The following is a 17,844-nucleotide window of genomic DNA, read 5'->3' as shown; positions in this document are numbered from 1 at the left end:
AGGCCGATTGAGTCACCAAGAAGTGATTGTTCTTATCCATATTATTTCCAACCTTTTCTTCTCCGTGAGGCTTCCTTGTCCCCTAGGCTAATCCTGAACCCCTGTACTTGAGATCCTCCTTGTCTCACCTTCCTCTGTCTGTTACTTGCCTGGTTTACCCTGATTTAAGATACGGCATTTTCATCATCTACTAGTTAGGAAAGAAGATTATACCTGGGTACTAACTTCTGAAATTCTAATTCAGTTAAGCTGCAACCTTACCCAAGGAAACAAGTGCAAAGGATTTAAGAATTTGTGGCGGTTGTGATGTGATGGCAAGTATGCCTGTGGCCCCCGTTGCTAAGAAGGGTTTGGCTGGAGACCACAGGACAGCCTGACCCTCCCAGGAGAAGAAAAAAAAATCTTGACCAAAATTGTCCATTGACTTCAGTGCTGAGCTCACAGTTTTTGCTTATTGGTTATTTGGATCAGATCTATAATACTATATTATAGTACCAGATTTTACCATTGCCTTAAAAGAAATTTGGGTTTTAAAAAATATTATTTATAAACCACAGAGAAACCCTGATATATTATTTATGTGCTTACGTAGAGTTCACAGCACAATTTGTAGGAGTCTGTTTTTCTTTTACTGCCATGTCTTAGGGACTGAATTCAGGTCGTTGGGCTTGATGGCAAATTTACTTTCTGAGCCATCTAAGAGCTTCGAGATCTGCTGCCCCCTCCACCCTCTCTGTTGTTTTGGGACAGGGTCTTGCTGTGGAGCCAAGCTGGTCTTAAACCCGAGATTCTTCTGCCTCAGCCTTGGTATTACATGTGTGTCCACCACACCTGACTTCACTCTTTCTCTAGGAGTGTATCTCTAACTTTTTAGAGAAAAATAGGTAACAGTTAAAAGGCTATTTTCTTGAACAAAGCACTAGCATTCTCTTTGAAGCTGCTTAAGTTCTTGACTTTTTTTTTTTAAGTGGGTGATTAGAAAAAGATATGTTATATGCTGAAGAACTGACTTTGGTACTAATTTTGAATTAATAAAAATCTAGTTTTTATTTTGTAAGGGTTCATTTGGGATCTGAGATTTAAATACCTATCAGGTAGATTTTTAAATATGAATAAATAGAGTTTATGAAGTGTGATCTTTTTCAGTTCTAAGTAAACAAACCTAACTCTATTCTCTACCCTCTGTCTCCATGCTGTCCTAACTCCTGTTATGTCCTGTGATGTTAGCAAAGTGGGGCAGTCTCAGCAAGACTAAGGATGCCTTCCAGCTTTTGAAACCTTATATTTTGCACTATACTCGAACGATAGCTAGCTGACAAGAACACTTTAAAAATAGCAGACTCACGGACAGGTGACAGGTGTCACCCTGGCAGCACCAGACTGCAGTAACAAAATCACCAGATGTCACACGCTTAGTCCTGTTTTCACAGCTGATTCAACAGCAGCATTTGTTGGACAAAAGGAAGCAAAAAGAAACGGCCTCCTGAATTTAGCATCAGGGTTTCTTCTGCTGCTACACACACTTTCTCTTTTCCCCAAATCCTGTAATAAGTATTAAAGTTTAGTGCACAATGCACTAAGAAAACATTTTAAAATGATCACAGTCTTAGGAAAGAAAGCTTCATGCATGCTGTCTTCAGTGATCTTATTTTTTCCACGTAGCTAATTTGTATTCAGTGAAAAAAATAGATTGCATTTATACTCTAAACACTACTTTTTCCAAGATATAAACTAAAAAGTCATATCTAACTTTACCAAAAACATTTATTTAATAGGAAACCTAGATTATATCCAGGTTATAGATTCTAGGGATCCAGTACTGACACAGAGCTCCTTATGAGACTTATGTTAATTTTTATCTAAAGACCCATTGGAAAAAAATTAGGGAGAAGACCAGGAAAGGTAAAAACTGCTGTGTTTTTTTCCCCCCAAGCAGCAGAGCCTTCTCCTGTAAGACCCTGTCCAAACTTCTTGCTCTGCTTCTTAAGGAAGACAGTTGCAAGTGGCCAATGAGGTGAGAGGACAATAACTAGGAAGCAGCCTGCTTCTTCTCAAGTTCATCTTGACAAGGTGGAATGTCCTAGCTCTTCAAGAAAAAAACTCACTCATGTCATGTAACTGTGCTTAAGTTCACAAACATAGAAACCTTATCTGATGCAATGTCAGTGAAATATGTAATTCTTTATTATAAAGTTAAATGAAGAGCAACTAAATGTGTGGTTGCTCTATGTCCTTGACAACCTTTCTTTATTGTAACAATATTAAGGACCATTGGTCCCTTTTAAGAACTCATACTGTCCTCTGAATATTCATTGGTTAAAGATTGAAGAGAATCTGCTTTTCATGTTTTGTTTAAACAGGATCTCACTATGTAGCGCTGACTGGTCTAGAATTCACAGAGATGGCCTGTACACCTATCTCTGACTTTTTCATGTTATTGCTTATTTTTTGAGATGGTTTCACTGTGCATCTCAGGCTGACCTTGATCTTGTGATTCATTTTCCTCTGCCTCCTGTGTGTGGGTTATAGATGTGTGCTACCATCTAACTAAAGAGATTCTGTTTTCCTTAAGTTCTAATGGAAAATGAGTTGAAAGTCTTGATGGGATTTCAGTGTAGTCTTTCCAGCAATTGGTGATTGTGGTTGATACCCTAGAATATGATGAAGCTAAATTAGAGGATATCACTTTTAGTCTTCGTGGATGTTAGTTTTAGATGTAAAGAACATTGATTTAATTAACTGTAACCATAATGTAATTCTCTTACTGAATCAAGTCTTGCTAGTAACAAACTTTTGTGAAGTAGTTTTCATTAAGATGTTGGTAGTAGGAGACAGCATCACATATGGTGTAGACTATAAGCTAGGAGACAGCATCACATATGGTGTAGACTATAAGCTAGGAGACAGCATCACATATGGTGTAGACTATAAGCTAGGAGACAGCACCATATATGCTGTCGACTATAACTCTCAGAGACTCTAAAGTGACCTAGGAAGTAGAAATACATACATAATAAGACATGTGGGACATGCCTACAAGTGTAGTTATGTTAAATATGTCTTCTAAACAAGGGGATACTTTTAAACTCCTAGTAATTAGCTTGTAGCTAATATGAACACAGTTTTTCTACAGAAATCATATATTCAAGAATGTTTTCTTTATTATTCTTTGACAGTTTCATTGATTTTTCCCCCTATTTACACACACACACACACACACACACACACACACACACACACACACACACAAAGTGGTAAAGTTGAGTGAGGACTTTGGTTTTATTCATTATGTTATCTAGGTTTTCCATGATCTTGAGCTTGGCAATGATGTTTGCCTTCAGTTCAGTTCCCAGTAACAGTTTAATACCAAATAAAAACTGGGTTCTTTTCAATTACATATAGAGCTGCATTTGTTGTAGGAAAAAAATCAGAAACCTTTATCTACAGTTTTCTCTGTACTATTCTCCCCCAAATACGATGACATTTATTTAAGCAGTGGCTGTAAAGTAAAATGAACATTTTTAGGGCTGTAGGGGTATCTCAGTGGCAAAACATTTGTCTTTTTTTTTTTTTTTTTGGTTTTTCGAGACAGGGTTTCTCTGTGGTTTTGGTGCCTGTCCTGGAACTAGCTCTTGTAGACCAGGCTGGTCTCGAACTCACAGAGATCCGCCTGCCTCTGCCTCCCGAGTGCTGGGATTAAAGGCGTGCGCCACCACCACCCGGCAAAACATTTGTCTTAAAATTGACATTTTACTGTGAATTTCATGATAACTCTTAAAGTAGCTATATATTAAAAGTTTATAGAGTCATACATAGATGGGTTTAATTTTAATTTTTTGATACATCTATCATCTTTGTCTCTAATGATGAAAAAAGCAGCAAATTATTGTATCTTTCATTCTATACCCCTGTGTCTTTCCTTCTGTACTTCTGAGTCTCGCTCTGTCTACCTCCCCAATGCCCCCCCCCCATGTATATATCTTTCAGTCTTTATTCCAAAGGGCCATTAGTTGAAACGTCTGATTCTATTTATTGTCTTATAGATCAAGGGTTCAAACTTTGCAAAGGACTATAAAATTTTAGGGTTTACAGGACACAGGCCTCTGTTGACTCTTTGCTTTTGTTCTGTTTTCCAGCCCATTAAAAATGTAAAAATGGTTTTTAACCTCAGAGGTATACAAAAATAGGAAGCCAACCAGTATGAGCAGAAATTTCAATTCCCGTATTATTCGTAGAGATGAACCTCTGGAAAGCCACATTTGTCACAAGGTCATACGAGTGTTAGCAGTGAAGCCAGACATGGTAGTGCGTGCTTCTAATGCCAGTTCTTGAGGGAGGCAAAGACAGGCAGGATCTCTGTGAGTTAGGAGCCAGCCTGGTCTACATGGTGAGCTATACATCGGCTAGGGCCACATAGTCATGAAAGAAAACAACATCCCATCCCACCATACAACCATACCGGTGAAAGAAAAGGAGTGGTAAGGCAACTTACAAACTCCTAAATTTTTAGATCAGTCTTTCCCTTACCATATTTGCATAAAATTTGCCATCTTTCTTCATTTTGCTACTCTGGTAATTATGTTGCATTTTTGAAACATTATGAAACTGTATCTTTTTATTCTCTCTAAACTTCATGTGATATACTTCTCTAAATTTCTTTTTTATGCCTTAATTTGAAGAGCATAAATAAATGATCATTTAAATAAAATGCTTATCCAGGAAATAGACTTATTTAAATTTTAATATGAGAGATGTACAAATTTCAGACTATAATGGAAGCTTCTTTTTGTTTGGTTGTATTTTGTGTTGAGATTTTGACTTTGTTTTAAGACTTTTCATGTCTGTGTTTTATGAATTGATTTTAAAGTTGTTGTAAATGCTTTGGCCTTGATAGCATTGCTATAGATTAATTTGTAGTATTTTGTAATGTGTATATTTTATAATGTATTTGAAATAATTATTGAACCATGTTTTTGTGTGTATGTGTGCTTAAGATAAAATTGCTTTATTTTTTAGGACGCATGGGAATAAATTTTCATCATCCAGGAACCGATAACATTATGGCACTTAACAGTAAGTCTTCCTATGAGATACTCTATAAAAAGTATGAGTTAGGTTTACAAGATACAGTTTTTGGTTAATTATATTTTCACTGTTTCAGAGTGAAATTAATATATTAGCAGCATCAGCATTACTTGGGTACTTACTAAAAACGAAAACAAAAAAAATCTCAGGGTCTCCTAAAGACCTACCTGTAGAGTGAGAAACTTTAAGGACGGGTTACAGAAATTTGCGTATTATCAGTCATCTAGGTGATTCAGAGTAAGCAAAAGCATGAAAACTCACCTCTCCAAACCCTCTTTGACAGAATGCAATCCTGTGACCTAAATCTGGCCACTGCCTTTGTTTGTAAACAGAGCTTTAAATTAGTAGCAGAAAATGTTTCCCAGCTCCCGTTCTGTACCACTAGGTGAAATAATGAAAGAAGGAGGCATAGGGCAAGAGAAAGAGTAGCGCAGAAAACGTGAGTGAATAACTTAACTAATTGTACATAACTCATAATTTTCCCATTATTGTAAGTAGTCCATAGATGTTTCAAGATGGATATTCAGGGCTTTTCCACTTACGAAATTTGTATACTATAGATGCTAGCAGCTTTGCTGATCAGAAGTGGTTTTGTCAGTATTATTATGGGGTTACATTCTAGAACCACAAAAAAAAATTATTAACCAGAATGTTGGTGATTTGCTTAATGCTTTGGAGAGTCAGGTGGTGACACGCACCCGTAAATCCCAGCACTTGGGAGATAAAGACAGAGCAGGATCAGGAGCTCAAGGTTACATCTCTATGTAGAGAATTTGAGGCAGCTTAGGCTATTTGAGCCTAAGCTATAAGAGCACTATGCCTGAACATTTCATATTACCCATTACACACAACATGGTAAATATTTATATAAACGTGTATATTTGTAGGTTAGAAAAAGGTTAAAGAGGCTACAGCAGAGTTCAGGAGTTACAGCAGTCCTTACTGGAGGCAGAAGCAGAGAGCAAAAGATAGAAGCAGTCCTTGCCATAGAGACAATAGAAAGGACCCAGTTGAACTGCTAGAGGCACACAGAGTCTCTAGGTTGAGCCAAGACTGCAGAGGTTAGGTGTGAGACTGTAAAGGCATAAGAAAGGAGCACTCGGGAGTCAGAGGCAGATGGATCTCTGTGAGTTCGAGACCAGTCTGGTCTACATAGTGAGTTCCAGGACAGTCAGGATTATACAGAGAAACGCTGACTCGAAAGGAGAGAGAGAGAGAGAGAGAGAGAGAGAGAGAGAGAGAGAGAGAGAGAGAGAGAGAGAAAGAAAGAGAGAGAGAGAAGATAGGAGCGATGGGATACAGTTATAGAATGGGGTTATAGCTGAAATGAAGCCCCAGGGACAGCCGAGAGTTCTCAGCCTGTGGGTCCCATAGTGCACAACTGGATGTTCAGATGACAGGTCTGTGTCTGTTGTTACCGCACTGTTAGGTGTCCTCCTCTTTATGGAATCTAGGTGGAGGAGTTTCACTCCTTGTTCTGGTATGTTCTATAAATTCTTGGGCCTGGTTTCTCTGATTCAGTTTTACTATGTCAGTATGCTCACACGTTCCCAAACTTCTTTATCATTTTTGCTTTGGGGAGAGTAAGTTGCTTGTCGATTCGTGTGCTGGGTGGTGTTGGACAGATGTGGTATCTATGTGTACAGAGAGGTGCAAAATCACCCTGCTTCATGTTAGCACTCAAAATGGATTCCAGTGCTGCTTGTAAAGTGAAAATCGTCCCCAGGCGAGGCACAACCTGAAAACTTGTGCAGAAAACAAAAGCCCTGAGCCATCTACCCAGGTTCTTGCCCCTCCAGCATGTATAGACCAGGGTCAGCTTGCCTTTCCAGCGTGTATAGACCAGGGTCAGCCTGCCTCTCCAGCGTGTATAGACCAGGGTCAGCTTGCTCCTCCAGCCTGTATAGACCAGGGTCAGCTTGCCCCTCCAGTGTGTATAGATCAAACAACTTCACAAGAGAACCTACACAGAAATCATCTCTTGTCAGGAGGCCTACACAAGCCGTTGACTCTCAGAATTTAGTTTTCTTCTCTGTCAAGCGAGTGATACCAATTTCTGACCTCTTACCCTTTCAGGGCTGCAGGCCAATCCTTGGTCCACATGGCCTGTGCGTGTTAATCCCCTTTCTTCTTGAGTAATGGTTTTGAAATACCACTAGACTTTCTAAAGGCAGACTTTAGATTCTCTAAAATAGACACTAAAATATTAATAATCTAAAATATTACATATTTCCTTGGATCTGGCACACAGCACTTACCCTAAGTACTGCTTGGTGACACAAGCCCTGAGCTGTTCTATGCATGTTTCCTGTTTGGAGGGCCTTGACAATACAAACTCCAAAGTATGCGCCTCTCATTTCCTATTTCAGAAAGTATATTGAGATTAGGCTGCGTGCGTGTTTGGGGGGGCAGGCAGGCGGGGAGGGGAGCTGACCACAGAAGAATAGTGTGAGAGCATTGTCTGCCTGAAGCAGTTGCTGTGTGTCTGGAAATGACCTAATTTGACATGATGTGCATTATCCTCTGCAAGAGGGAGAGGATGCAATTTGTTAATTTCTGTGTAGAAAATGAAAGTAAAAGACATCTTCTCTTCAAAAGGTTTTGATTATCTTTGGTTTATAAAATAAGAGCTCATTTATGAGATTTGCACTCTGTACATGTGGCCTAAATCCCCCTTTTAGCATTAATTGCATCTCTTAGAGAAAGGAAGCTGATTAGGTAATATTCAAAAAAGTTTTTTTTATTGTGTGTGAATAATGTGTGTGGAGGTGGGGAAGTGTATGCATGCCAGGGCATAGGCGTGGAGGTCAGAAGGCCATTTTCCCAGTATCTATGTCACACGTTGATGGGCTTTGTAGATAGTTGGGATTTGAAGGCAGACAAGAGCTTCAGTCTTCATGTGCTTCTCTGGGTGTTCCGGGGCTGACAAATCCAGTTGGCTCCTCAAAATAAACCATTCGAAACACGGCAACCAGAGTGTGGCATCTGCACTGCTTACAGTCAGTTCTCTTTCAGAGTCATCTTGACGTGGTCACAATCCACTGCTGTACTACCTGTGGTATGGCACACTGAGCCCATACCACCTAGTGACATGGATGTAACATGTGAAGGCATGTTTGTGTGTATAATATTTACGTAGGGACCAGGTTGGCTTAGAAGTTGAGATTCTCCCACCTCCACCTACCAAATGGTGGTATTTCACCCATGTGCCACCACCACACATAGCTCCATAATTTCTTCCCTTCGTATCCCACACATCAAATGAACCAGACTTGGTTTCTTTGGGACAGTCTGGCAAGCTCAGGCCAGCCTCAGACTCACTGGCCCCATTGGTAACACTCCCACCAGGGCTGGCATCGCAAACATGCACCCCATTCCCAACAGCACACAGGCACTTTTTGTCTCCTTCTGTTTTCCCTTATCATTTCTCAACCCAAAGTTGTCGTCCTAGGAAGGTCAATTCTTCCTCTCCCTCAGCTTTATATAGGAATGACTGGAATAAAATTAAAGATCACTAAAATTTATGGTGGTGCACACCTTTAACCCTAGCACTCAGGAGGCAGAGGCAAGCAAATCTCTGAGATGAATTCCAGGACAGCTAGAACTACATAGAAAGATCCTGTCTCCAGGGGGCTGGAGAGATGGCTCAGTGGTTAAGAACATTGCCTGCTCTTCCAAAGGTCCTGAGTTCAATTCCCGGCAACCACATGTTGGCTCACAACCATCTGTAATGAGGTCTGGTGCCCTCTTCTGGCCTGCAGACATACACACAGACAGAATATTGTATACATAATACATAAATAAATAAATATTAAAAAAAAGATCCTGTCTCCAAAGCAAAACAAAGCTCTCTCAATTTAATAATTCAAAATTTTTGGTCTTTGAAAGGAACAAAATACAAATTCAATTATATTTTTAAATAAGAAAGGGAGTGGCTAAGTAAACAAAGAAGTGATTTGGTGCTGGTGCACACCTGTAGTCCCAGCACTTGGGAGGCAGAGGCAGAAGGAAAGCAGGTTGAAGTTCAGCCTGGGCCCACAGTGACACTGTTGAAAAGTGGGGTGGAGGAACTGTGTGAACGGAGTTCCTCCTTTCTTGCTCTGAACAATCCGTGACTCAACTCTGCACAGAGCCACCATTCACAGTGTCCCTCTTTCATTCCTTGGTTCACCCAAGCCTGGCTTTCCTCTGGAGATATAACTATACGCTGTCAGCTCTCTTACCTGGATGGGAAGGAAGGTGCCAGAGTGAGCATCCGCCCCTGTCAGAGCATGTATGTGGACCAGTTTCCTGGGGTTTGCTGCCCGCCCGAGTGCATGTCTCCCAGTTTCTTTTTTGGGACAGGGTTTCTCTGTGTAGCCCTGACTGTCCCGGAATTCGCTTTGTTGACCAAGCTGGCCTCGAACACAGAGATAGACCTGCCTTTGCCTCCCAAGTGCTGGGATTAAAGGTGTGCACCACTATCTCCAGCTCCTAGTAACATTTAACCATGAGAATCACCACTGCTGGTGTCATTTAGAGACAGGAAATGAGCTCAGGAGAGAAGCAAAGGACAGCAGTTATGGAAATCAAGGAATTGGCAGTAAGTCTATAAGCACTTAGGGTATGGGGAGATTGGCAATATTTGTATAAATCCAGAATCAACGTGCGCGCGCGCGCGTGTGCGCATGTGCGTGCGTGCGTGTGTGCGAGCATGTGTATGTACGAACATGCATGTGGAGGCCAGAAACAACCTTTATATTATTCCTCAGGCACTGTCCACCATTTTTTTTTTAATTTAGAGATTTGTCTTGCTAGCTTGGAGCTTGCTGATAAAAGAGGCAGTTGCTGGGCCAGGAAGCCCCAGGAATCTGCATGTGTCTGCCTCCTGAGCGCTGGGATTCTAAGTGTGCCCCCATACTCAGCTCATCTTCTACCCCACAGTTGTTCTCATGCTTACAAGGTGGGCTCACCTTCCTAGCCCCTGACTTTTCCTCTTTAACACTGTAACTCTGGGGACTAGAGAGTGGCTCAACAGTTGGAAGAACTTCTCTCTTAGAAGACCCGGTTCATTTCCAGCACCCATATCGGTCAACTCATAGCTATTTGTAACTCTAGCTCCAGGGGGATCCAATGCTGTCTTCTGGCCTCTGAGGATACCTGGGCATGTGTGACATTCACTCACACAGACACAGATATAAAAAATAATGCAAAAAACCTTCAGGTGTGGGGGTTTGAAACAGGGCTTCTCTGTGTAGCCCTAGCCACCCTCGAACTTGCTGTGTAGACTAGGGTGGCCTTGAACTCAGAGATTCACCTGCCTCTTCCTCTTTAGTGCTGGGATTAAAGGTGTGTGCCACCACTGCTGGCTAAAATAAATAAGTATTTAAGACTATAACCCTAGTAAGAATTAGTAGGCCTATTATTTGGGCTGGATCCTGAGACACCGCTGAGAAAGAAATGAATTCCTTCAGTGTTGTAGAATATGAAAGGATGGATTGTAGAAGGAGCCCTCAATCATCAGCAAGACCCACGCCTTGTGGGTCTTTACAAAGTGGTTTGGAAACAGTGTGCTCTTTCCTCTAGGATGGGTAATATTTCCCGTTGTTGTAATAGTTGTCCACTGAGCCGCCGTCTTTATATTTACTCCAACAACACTGTAAGCTTGCATAATATGTCTTCCCCTGCCAGAGAAGGAGAGAGACCTCTGAGAGCGCTCTGGCTTCCTACATGGTAGGATTTGTTTCAGGCAGGGTATTTTTGGGTTTTTTTGATGCTCATAGTAGCTTGTGGTTTTGCTTTTGTACATTTGCTTTAGCAGTTGTGGTTTTTTGTAGGGTTGTTGTCTGACTTGGTGATCTTCCCATCACGCTGATTCTCAGAAAAGTGCCTCCATAACTGGTCCAAGTCAACCAAGTTAAGGTCAAATTCATGTTCGAAACCAGGATGCTCAGTGTCAGCTTAAGAAGCGCCGCTGCTGAGGGATGGCAGTTTCTGGGGTTCACTTCTTCCAAGCTTTATAACCTTAGGGCCTCAGTCTTGACTCCTGTTTGTCTCTGGTTTCTTCGGCTGTCAAGTGGAGATACTGATCATGACAATGGCTGTTACACAGCACAGTGACTGGCTTGTAGGTAAAGCGTATGTGAGCTGCCCCTGCCTCTGGTTCTTGCTTCAGTTTTATAGCTGCCTGTTAAAGGTCTCCCTTGATGTGCATGTTAGAGTTCCAAAATAGGAGCTTATATTATATTGATTACTTTTTGAGGCCTCTGTACTTAGGCTGGCCTTGAATTTGCCATGATCCTCCTGCTTCTGAGTCATTCTGCCTGGATTTTTGTTTTTTCTGTGTACGTTCTTTGAGGTACAGGATCTTATTACGTAACTCAGGCTGACCTTGAACTCCCAACGTTCAGTTTTGCTGCCTCAGCCTCTGGATAGATGTTCGTTTCTTATTTTTCTTTTTCTTTTTCCTTTTGGATTTTGGAAACAGGGTTTACCTGTGTACTTTTGGAGCCTGTCCTGGAACTCGCTTTGTAGAACAGGCTGGCCTTTAGAACTCACAAAGATCTGCCTGCCTCTACCTCCTAAGTGTTGGGATTAAACGCGTGCACCACTACTGCCTAACTTTTTGCTTGATGACTGGTATTATAGGCACGTGCCCGGCATTTAAGTTTTCACTGTCATTTTACTCTGGTATCTCCAAGTTGTGATTAGTGTTTGAAGTCAGAAGTAAGTGCCGACCCCGGCAGGAACGTGATTCTTTTTCCACACTCCTCATCACAATACCCAGGCAGCTAGAAACTGAAGAGTCCTAGAGGAAAACCTGGACACTTTGAAAACTTAAAAGTTAATGTCTTCAAAGGATTGGGGAGCTGGGGAAGAGTGATGCATAAGGAGCTTGAAACACTGGGTTTTTATCGCTCAGCACTTTAATAAAAGACAATACAACAATAACCAAAAAGACCTTGAGCTGTTTGAGAAGTTCCAGAGTCATTCATTGACCATTGAAAATCCTGCACATAGCCGTGCACTGGGCCACATGGAACCTTAGCGAAAGCTGTCCTCTATGTGTCTCCTCTTAGCGAATGTCTTGACATATTTCGAAATGCCTTCCTGTATTTGTGTTGGAACTGAGAGCTGACGGTGCATTTGCTGAATCAAAAGAGAAAACATGAACGATATTGGTGTGGCCGTTTGTGTTGGGCAGACTCCGGGGTGGCTGCTTTGGCTTCTCATCTCCTTCCTTGTCAGACTTTGCTGAGTATGAGCTCCTTGGGGAGGCTCAGCTGAGAGGAAGTGGCCAGAGGGAACTGAGCACATGATGCGTTTGTGCCAGAATAGAAAGAAAACCAGCTTTGCTAGAGTTCCTAATGGAATTTTTCAAAAATGGAAGAACACGTTGTTATTTTTTGCTTAATGTGAGTGATATAAGTAAAAAAAAATAGTTTTTGTTTTGTTGAGACAGGGTCTTGCTATATAATAGCTTTGGCCGGCTTGTAACTTATTGTATAGCCCAGGTTGGCCTCAAACTTGTGGTAGTTCCCCTGCCTCAGCCTCCCAAGTGATAGGATTACAGACTTGAGTGACCATACCTGAGTCTAAGAAAATACCTTTTGTGTTTGTGGGATTGTGTGTTTTTGCATAACATGGGTATCTTCACCAGTCTCCTCACAGTTTTTGAGGTAGGGTTTCTCACTGAACATGGAGCTCAACAATTCCTATAGACTGCCTGGACCAGTGAGCTTCAATGGTCCTCCTTCTCCTCCCTCTTCCTATCCCCCATGTTATGCAAAAACACACAATCCCATCTGGTTTCCTCTCTGTGTCTGGCTGGTGACTTGTCTGACTCCGCCCCTCTTCTCAGTGTCCTCAGTCTGGCTCTCCTATTTAGCTATAGGCCAGCATGCTTCTTTAGTAAACCAATCACAGAGACATATTCATCCAGTGTAAAGGACTATATTACACAGTTTCATATAGCCTAAGCTGGTCTTGAACTCGCTTTGTAGCTGAGGCTGGTCTTAAACTTGATAATTCTCCTGTCTCTACCTCCAGAGTGGTGGTTTTCTGGTCATGCAGCATCACACCCAGAAAAGAAAATAATTTCATTATATCTATTTGTTTGAGACAGGGTTTGCCTTGTAGCTCCACCTGTTTCTGCTTTCTGAGTATTAGGATTAAAGGCCTGAGTTACCACACCCAGCAGGAAATAATTTCAGAGGGAAATACCATGGTGAACCTTTCTGAAGTTCACAAACCAAAGTAATTCTGAGATTTTGAAAATTTTGTAAACAAAATCTCTATTGCTTTTCTTTCTAAATCTGAGCAGACTTAGGAATTAAAATACAGGTATGATGAATATATTAAAAACAACAAATAATTAAAAAGTGGTTAGAGAGATATATGATGTTTAACATACATTTGAAATAGGTTTGGGTAGATGCTGTAAAACAACATTGTAGGAGCCTGAGAGTTTCTTTTTTATGCTGCCAAGTTGGGGATCTAATAAAGGTATTTTAATATGGAAATCAGGCACAAGGGTGAAGAGGAGAGACTGGAAGCACGGCTATAGGCTTCTCTAAGGGTCTTTACAAACGGATCAACTAGCATTAAGAAGTTTTGTGGGCGAGCCTGGCAGTGGTGGCACACACCTTTAATCACAGCACTTGGAAGACAGAGGCAGGTGGATCTCTGTGAGTTGAAGTCAGCTTGGTCTACAGAGCGAGTTCTTAGACAGTCAGGGCTACACTGAAAAACCCTGTCTTGATAAAAAAACAAAACAAAACATGAAGCTGTGTGGGCCTTGACCAAGGTGACAAGGTGGAACCAGTAGCAGAGCTTCCTGCCTCCAGGTTTGAAGGTGCTTTGCTTTGAATACTTAGTTAAGAGTGACCCCCCCCCCTTAGTGTTTTAGGACAAGCATACACGGTCAGTACCTCTATTAAAGTGAGTTTTCTTTTATTACTGGATGACCCCTATCTATTTTTTTTTTCTGAAAGTTGTCTGGTCTACATAACTTGGTATTGAGCATTGTAAATAAGTTTGAAATTGTCTTGAGATTTTAATGGATTTTAGAAGAGACTCCTTGTGTGTATAAAATCCGTCAAGTAACAGGAGATGATTTTCTTCTGCATAGTAGACACAGGAACCAGCTAGTTTCTTATTGTTCTCTTTGGACTTCCTGTTTGCTTTCTCCCCTTATGTAAGCAGTATAGTCTAGACTTCCTGTTTGTAGCATTCACCACACGTGTAATTAACTTCAAACCTAAAAAATCTCAGAGTTTAATCTGTAAACATTTCAGATTTCAAAGAAGGCTCTCACGGTGCCAATTATAGCTCAGTGAAGAACAACAGAAAAGCATAGTGTAGCTGTAGTGGAGGCTCACTCAGCGGTGCAGCCGGAGCCCAGCAGGAGCCAACCTGGTCTGATTCCCGGGACCGCAAGAGAGAGTCTATTTGTGCCTCTGTGCGCATTACATAAAGAAATTCAACCCTGTTGCTTATATTGATGACTGAAAAGAAAATGCTTATTTTTGTCATAGATATAATGTTTATAGTAGACATTTGCAGACTAATATGTGATGCTTTGATACGTATATACATTGTGTGATAATTCAGAATAATTAGCATATTCATCACTTCACATGTTTATCATTCCTTTTTGATGAAAATCATAAAAATTCTGGCTATTCTGAGGGCTGATAGCAAAGACCTGTAATTCCAGACACTCAAGAGGCTGAGGAAGGAGGAAAGTTCAAGCCAACCTGGGCAACAGAGCAAGTTCAAGTCCATCCTGTATTGGTAGGAGGGGAAGAGAGTAAAACTCAGCCACATAGGCCTGAGTTTGATCTCTGCCAGCCACACAAAATGCCAGGTCCAGTAGTATGCACTTGTACTCCAGTGCCAGGGAAGTGGAGATAGTGGGATCCTTGTAGCTTACTGGGTAACCAGCCTCTTCTAATTGGTGAGCCCCAGACCAATGAGAGCCCTGTCTCAGGCAACAGTGGTGGATGATACTTGAATGGGACCATCTAAGGTGGTAGGTACTCTGTGCTCCAGATATATATGTACCCCCACACAAGTGTTAACCAAGTCAGTGGCTGGAGAGATGCCTCTGTTGGTAAAATGCTTCCATGCAAGCTTGAGAATCTGAGTTCAATACCCAAAACCCAGATAGGGTGGAAAACAACTGAGGAAGACACCTGAAGTCAACCTCTAGTTTCTACACATGTACACACACAACAACACTTGCAAGCACACATGAACACATGCACACATGTGCAAATTGACTAAGATGTATAAAAGTTCTTATTTAACTGTTCTGAAAAGAAGACATGCCTATAGAAATTAAAAACAGAACAAAACTCATTGTTTATCCCTCGGGAATTGCAAATCCAAACCACAAGGAGGTGGTACTTCATTTCTGTTGGAATGCCTTTCGCCAAAAAGATAGCACTGGGCAAGATGTGGAGAAAAGCACCCGTCCCCATCCTGCCAGAGCTCATCATTTCCTGTCAGTCATCAGTAGTACAACTCTAGTATGGGTGCTCGTCTTAAAAAATTAAAACCCAGCAGTCAAATTACACCTTCACGCCCATGCTCATTAAAGTACTGTTCACAGTAGCCAGATATCCATCAAAGGATGGGCGGTGTTTGTATGCATAGTAGAATGCTACTCAGCTAAAAGGTAATGAAATCCTGAGGCCAGTGAGCTGACTCAGCAAGTAAAGCCACTCATTGCCAAGTCTGGCAATCTGAGTTCAGTCCCTGGATCTGCATGGTGGAAGGGGAACCAATTCCCTCAAATTGCCATAGGGCATGTACGCACACATTCATACACATACAATGAATAATATAAATGAAATCTTGTCATTAACAGCACCATGGGTGAGCCAGAAAAACATGTTCAGGGAAATAAGTCACAGAAAAATGCTGCAAGAGCTTGCCATCTGCGGTGTAATTATAATATCGGCGTTTCTACTTTCGGTGTCTATCTCAGCAAAGAGGAGACTAGCTTTCATTCAGGATAGGAACCAGGCCAGGTATGGGGCAAAATGAGCAGCTTCTTGTGGCTGGAGCTGTTCCTAAACTCCCCCCAAAAAGTTATTTTTAGTAGTTTTTTTCTAAGAAGGAACCCTTGTTTCTATATGAGAGATGCCTCACTAGTAGGCGGGGCCTTGAGGACTGGCCAAACTGTGCGCTCCCAAACATATCAGTATCCTTGTGTTTGTCTACTCTTCTCTCTGTAATTCTCTACATTATTTTGGGGCTTGTTCATCAAAAATTGCAGATTTATCTAAAGTTTGAAGAGCTCTCATAAGGTTTCTTGGCATAGTGTCTGGAGAAGATGGTTTGCTAAAAACAGATGCTCTGGTTTTGGTTTTGGTTTGGTTTTGGTTTGTCTTTGAGACAGGGTTTAGCACCATAACCCAGCCTAATTTGGAACTCTTTTGATTCTCCTGCCTCAGCTTAGTGGTGGGACAAAAATATGTGCCACTACACTGGATCAAATGCTAGGTATTTTAATGCCTTTCTCTAAAATAAGCAAATTCTCAGGCCAATTGGGTGCTGAACCAATCAGATAAAGTTCAGTCCCTGGTCATGATAAGTCATCAGTAGACAATCCTGTTTTCATCAGCAGGTATTAAAGCATTCTGTCCTATAGAATTCTCCTCATAAGGCATCTCAGCAATGCTAGTACTGTTACTCATTATTGTTATTTTTGAGGTTTATAAAGAGATGAAAAGATCTTCCTGACAAAGATGGATTAGAATCAGAGAAATGGGAAAGGAGTTTAAAATACCCAGGTAATTTATAATAATGTGTGAATGTAACAGATAAAGCTGTGCTATTTCTGTCTGCTATATTCATGTTATTTACGGAGATACTTATCTTCTCTGTTATTTGCCTGGTTTGAGAATCATTGGATTGAAAGTATTTCAGCCACTATAACAACAAACAAATAAGAGGAACATTTGGGGACAAACCTCACCCTCTTGGTCTTTGCAAACTTACAATCTAATGAAGGGAATGGGAAGTTTTTGATCTTAAACTTAAGATCTTATGTAGAATTTTTCTATGACTCATTTCTGGTAGAAGCTAAAAGACAACATTACATGTTCGAGTGTGTGTGTGTGTGTGTGTGTGTGTGTGTGTGTTCATTCAAGTGAACAAGGCCTCATACATGCTAGAATAGGCATGGTCTACCACCAGCTATGTCTCCAGTCCATTGATTAGAATTTAATGCGTTGCCTATTCAAATGGTGATTTAAGCCAGCTGTGGTGGTACATATCTTTAATGCTAGCTCTCTGGAGGCAGAGGCAGGGTGATCTCTGAGTTTGAGACCAACCTGGTTTATGTATGGAGTTCTAGGAAAGCCAGGGCTACACAGTGAGACCTTGTCTTCAAAAATAGTTGGATGCTGGAGAGAGTGCACCAGTTACAAACACACATTGCTCTTGCTTATAGGGGCCCAAGTTCTAGTCCCAGCACCCACCACGTTAGGTGGTTCACAGCTGCCTAGCTCCAGGAGGACCTGAGCCTCTAGCATTTGAGAGCACCAAACACATTTACATACACACAGTTATCTTGCCAACTAAGGATACCACATTTGCTAATCTGAGGATGTAGATCAGTTGGTTCCCAGCATACTGATGCCCTGGGTGTGATTGCCTATAATCCTAGATTTCATGAAGGCAAAGCAGGAGGATCAGAAGTTCTAGGTTTCTCCACTACATGGGTTTGAGTCCAGCTACGGCTACATGAGGCTCTGTTTCAAAATTTAA

At 41.3% G+C, this 17,844-nt stretch overlaps 1 protein-coding gene across 8 annotated transcripts in view; it reads left to right on the top strand.

Moving 5' to 3' along the window:
• Positions 1-17,844, top strand: part of Cpeb3 (cytoplasmic polyadenylation element binding protein 3) — a 184,680-nt gene that overhangs the window by 79,977 nt on the left and 86,859 nt on the right. For all 8 annotated transcript variants that reach the window (XM_075973925.1, XM_075973926.1, XM_075973927.1 and 5 more), the window contains exon 4: positions 5,017-5,073. In XM_075973925.1, coding sequence (XP_075830040.1) covers positions 5,017-5,073 — 57 coding nt within the window. The remainder of the gene's footprint in view (positions 1-5,016; positions 5,074-17,844) is intronic.

Source organism: Microtus pennsylvanicus, chromosome 5, assembly GCF_037038515.1.
Source record: "Microtus pennsylvanicus isolate mMicPen1 chromosome 5, mMicPen1.hap1, whole genome shotgun sequence".
Lineage (NCBI taxonomy): Eukaryota > Metazoa > Chordata > Mammalia > Rodentia > Cricetidae > Microtus > Microtus pennsylvanicus.
This window is presented reverse-complemented; position numbering and strand designations above follow the sequence as displayed.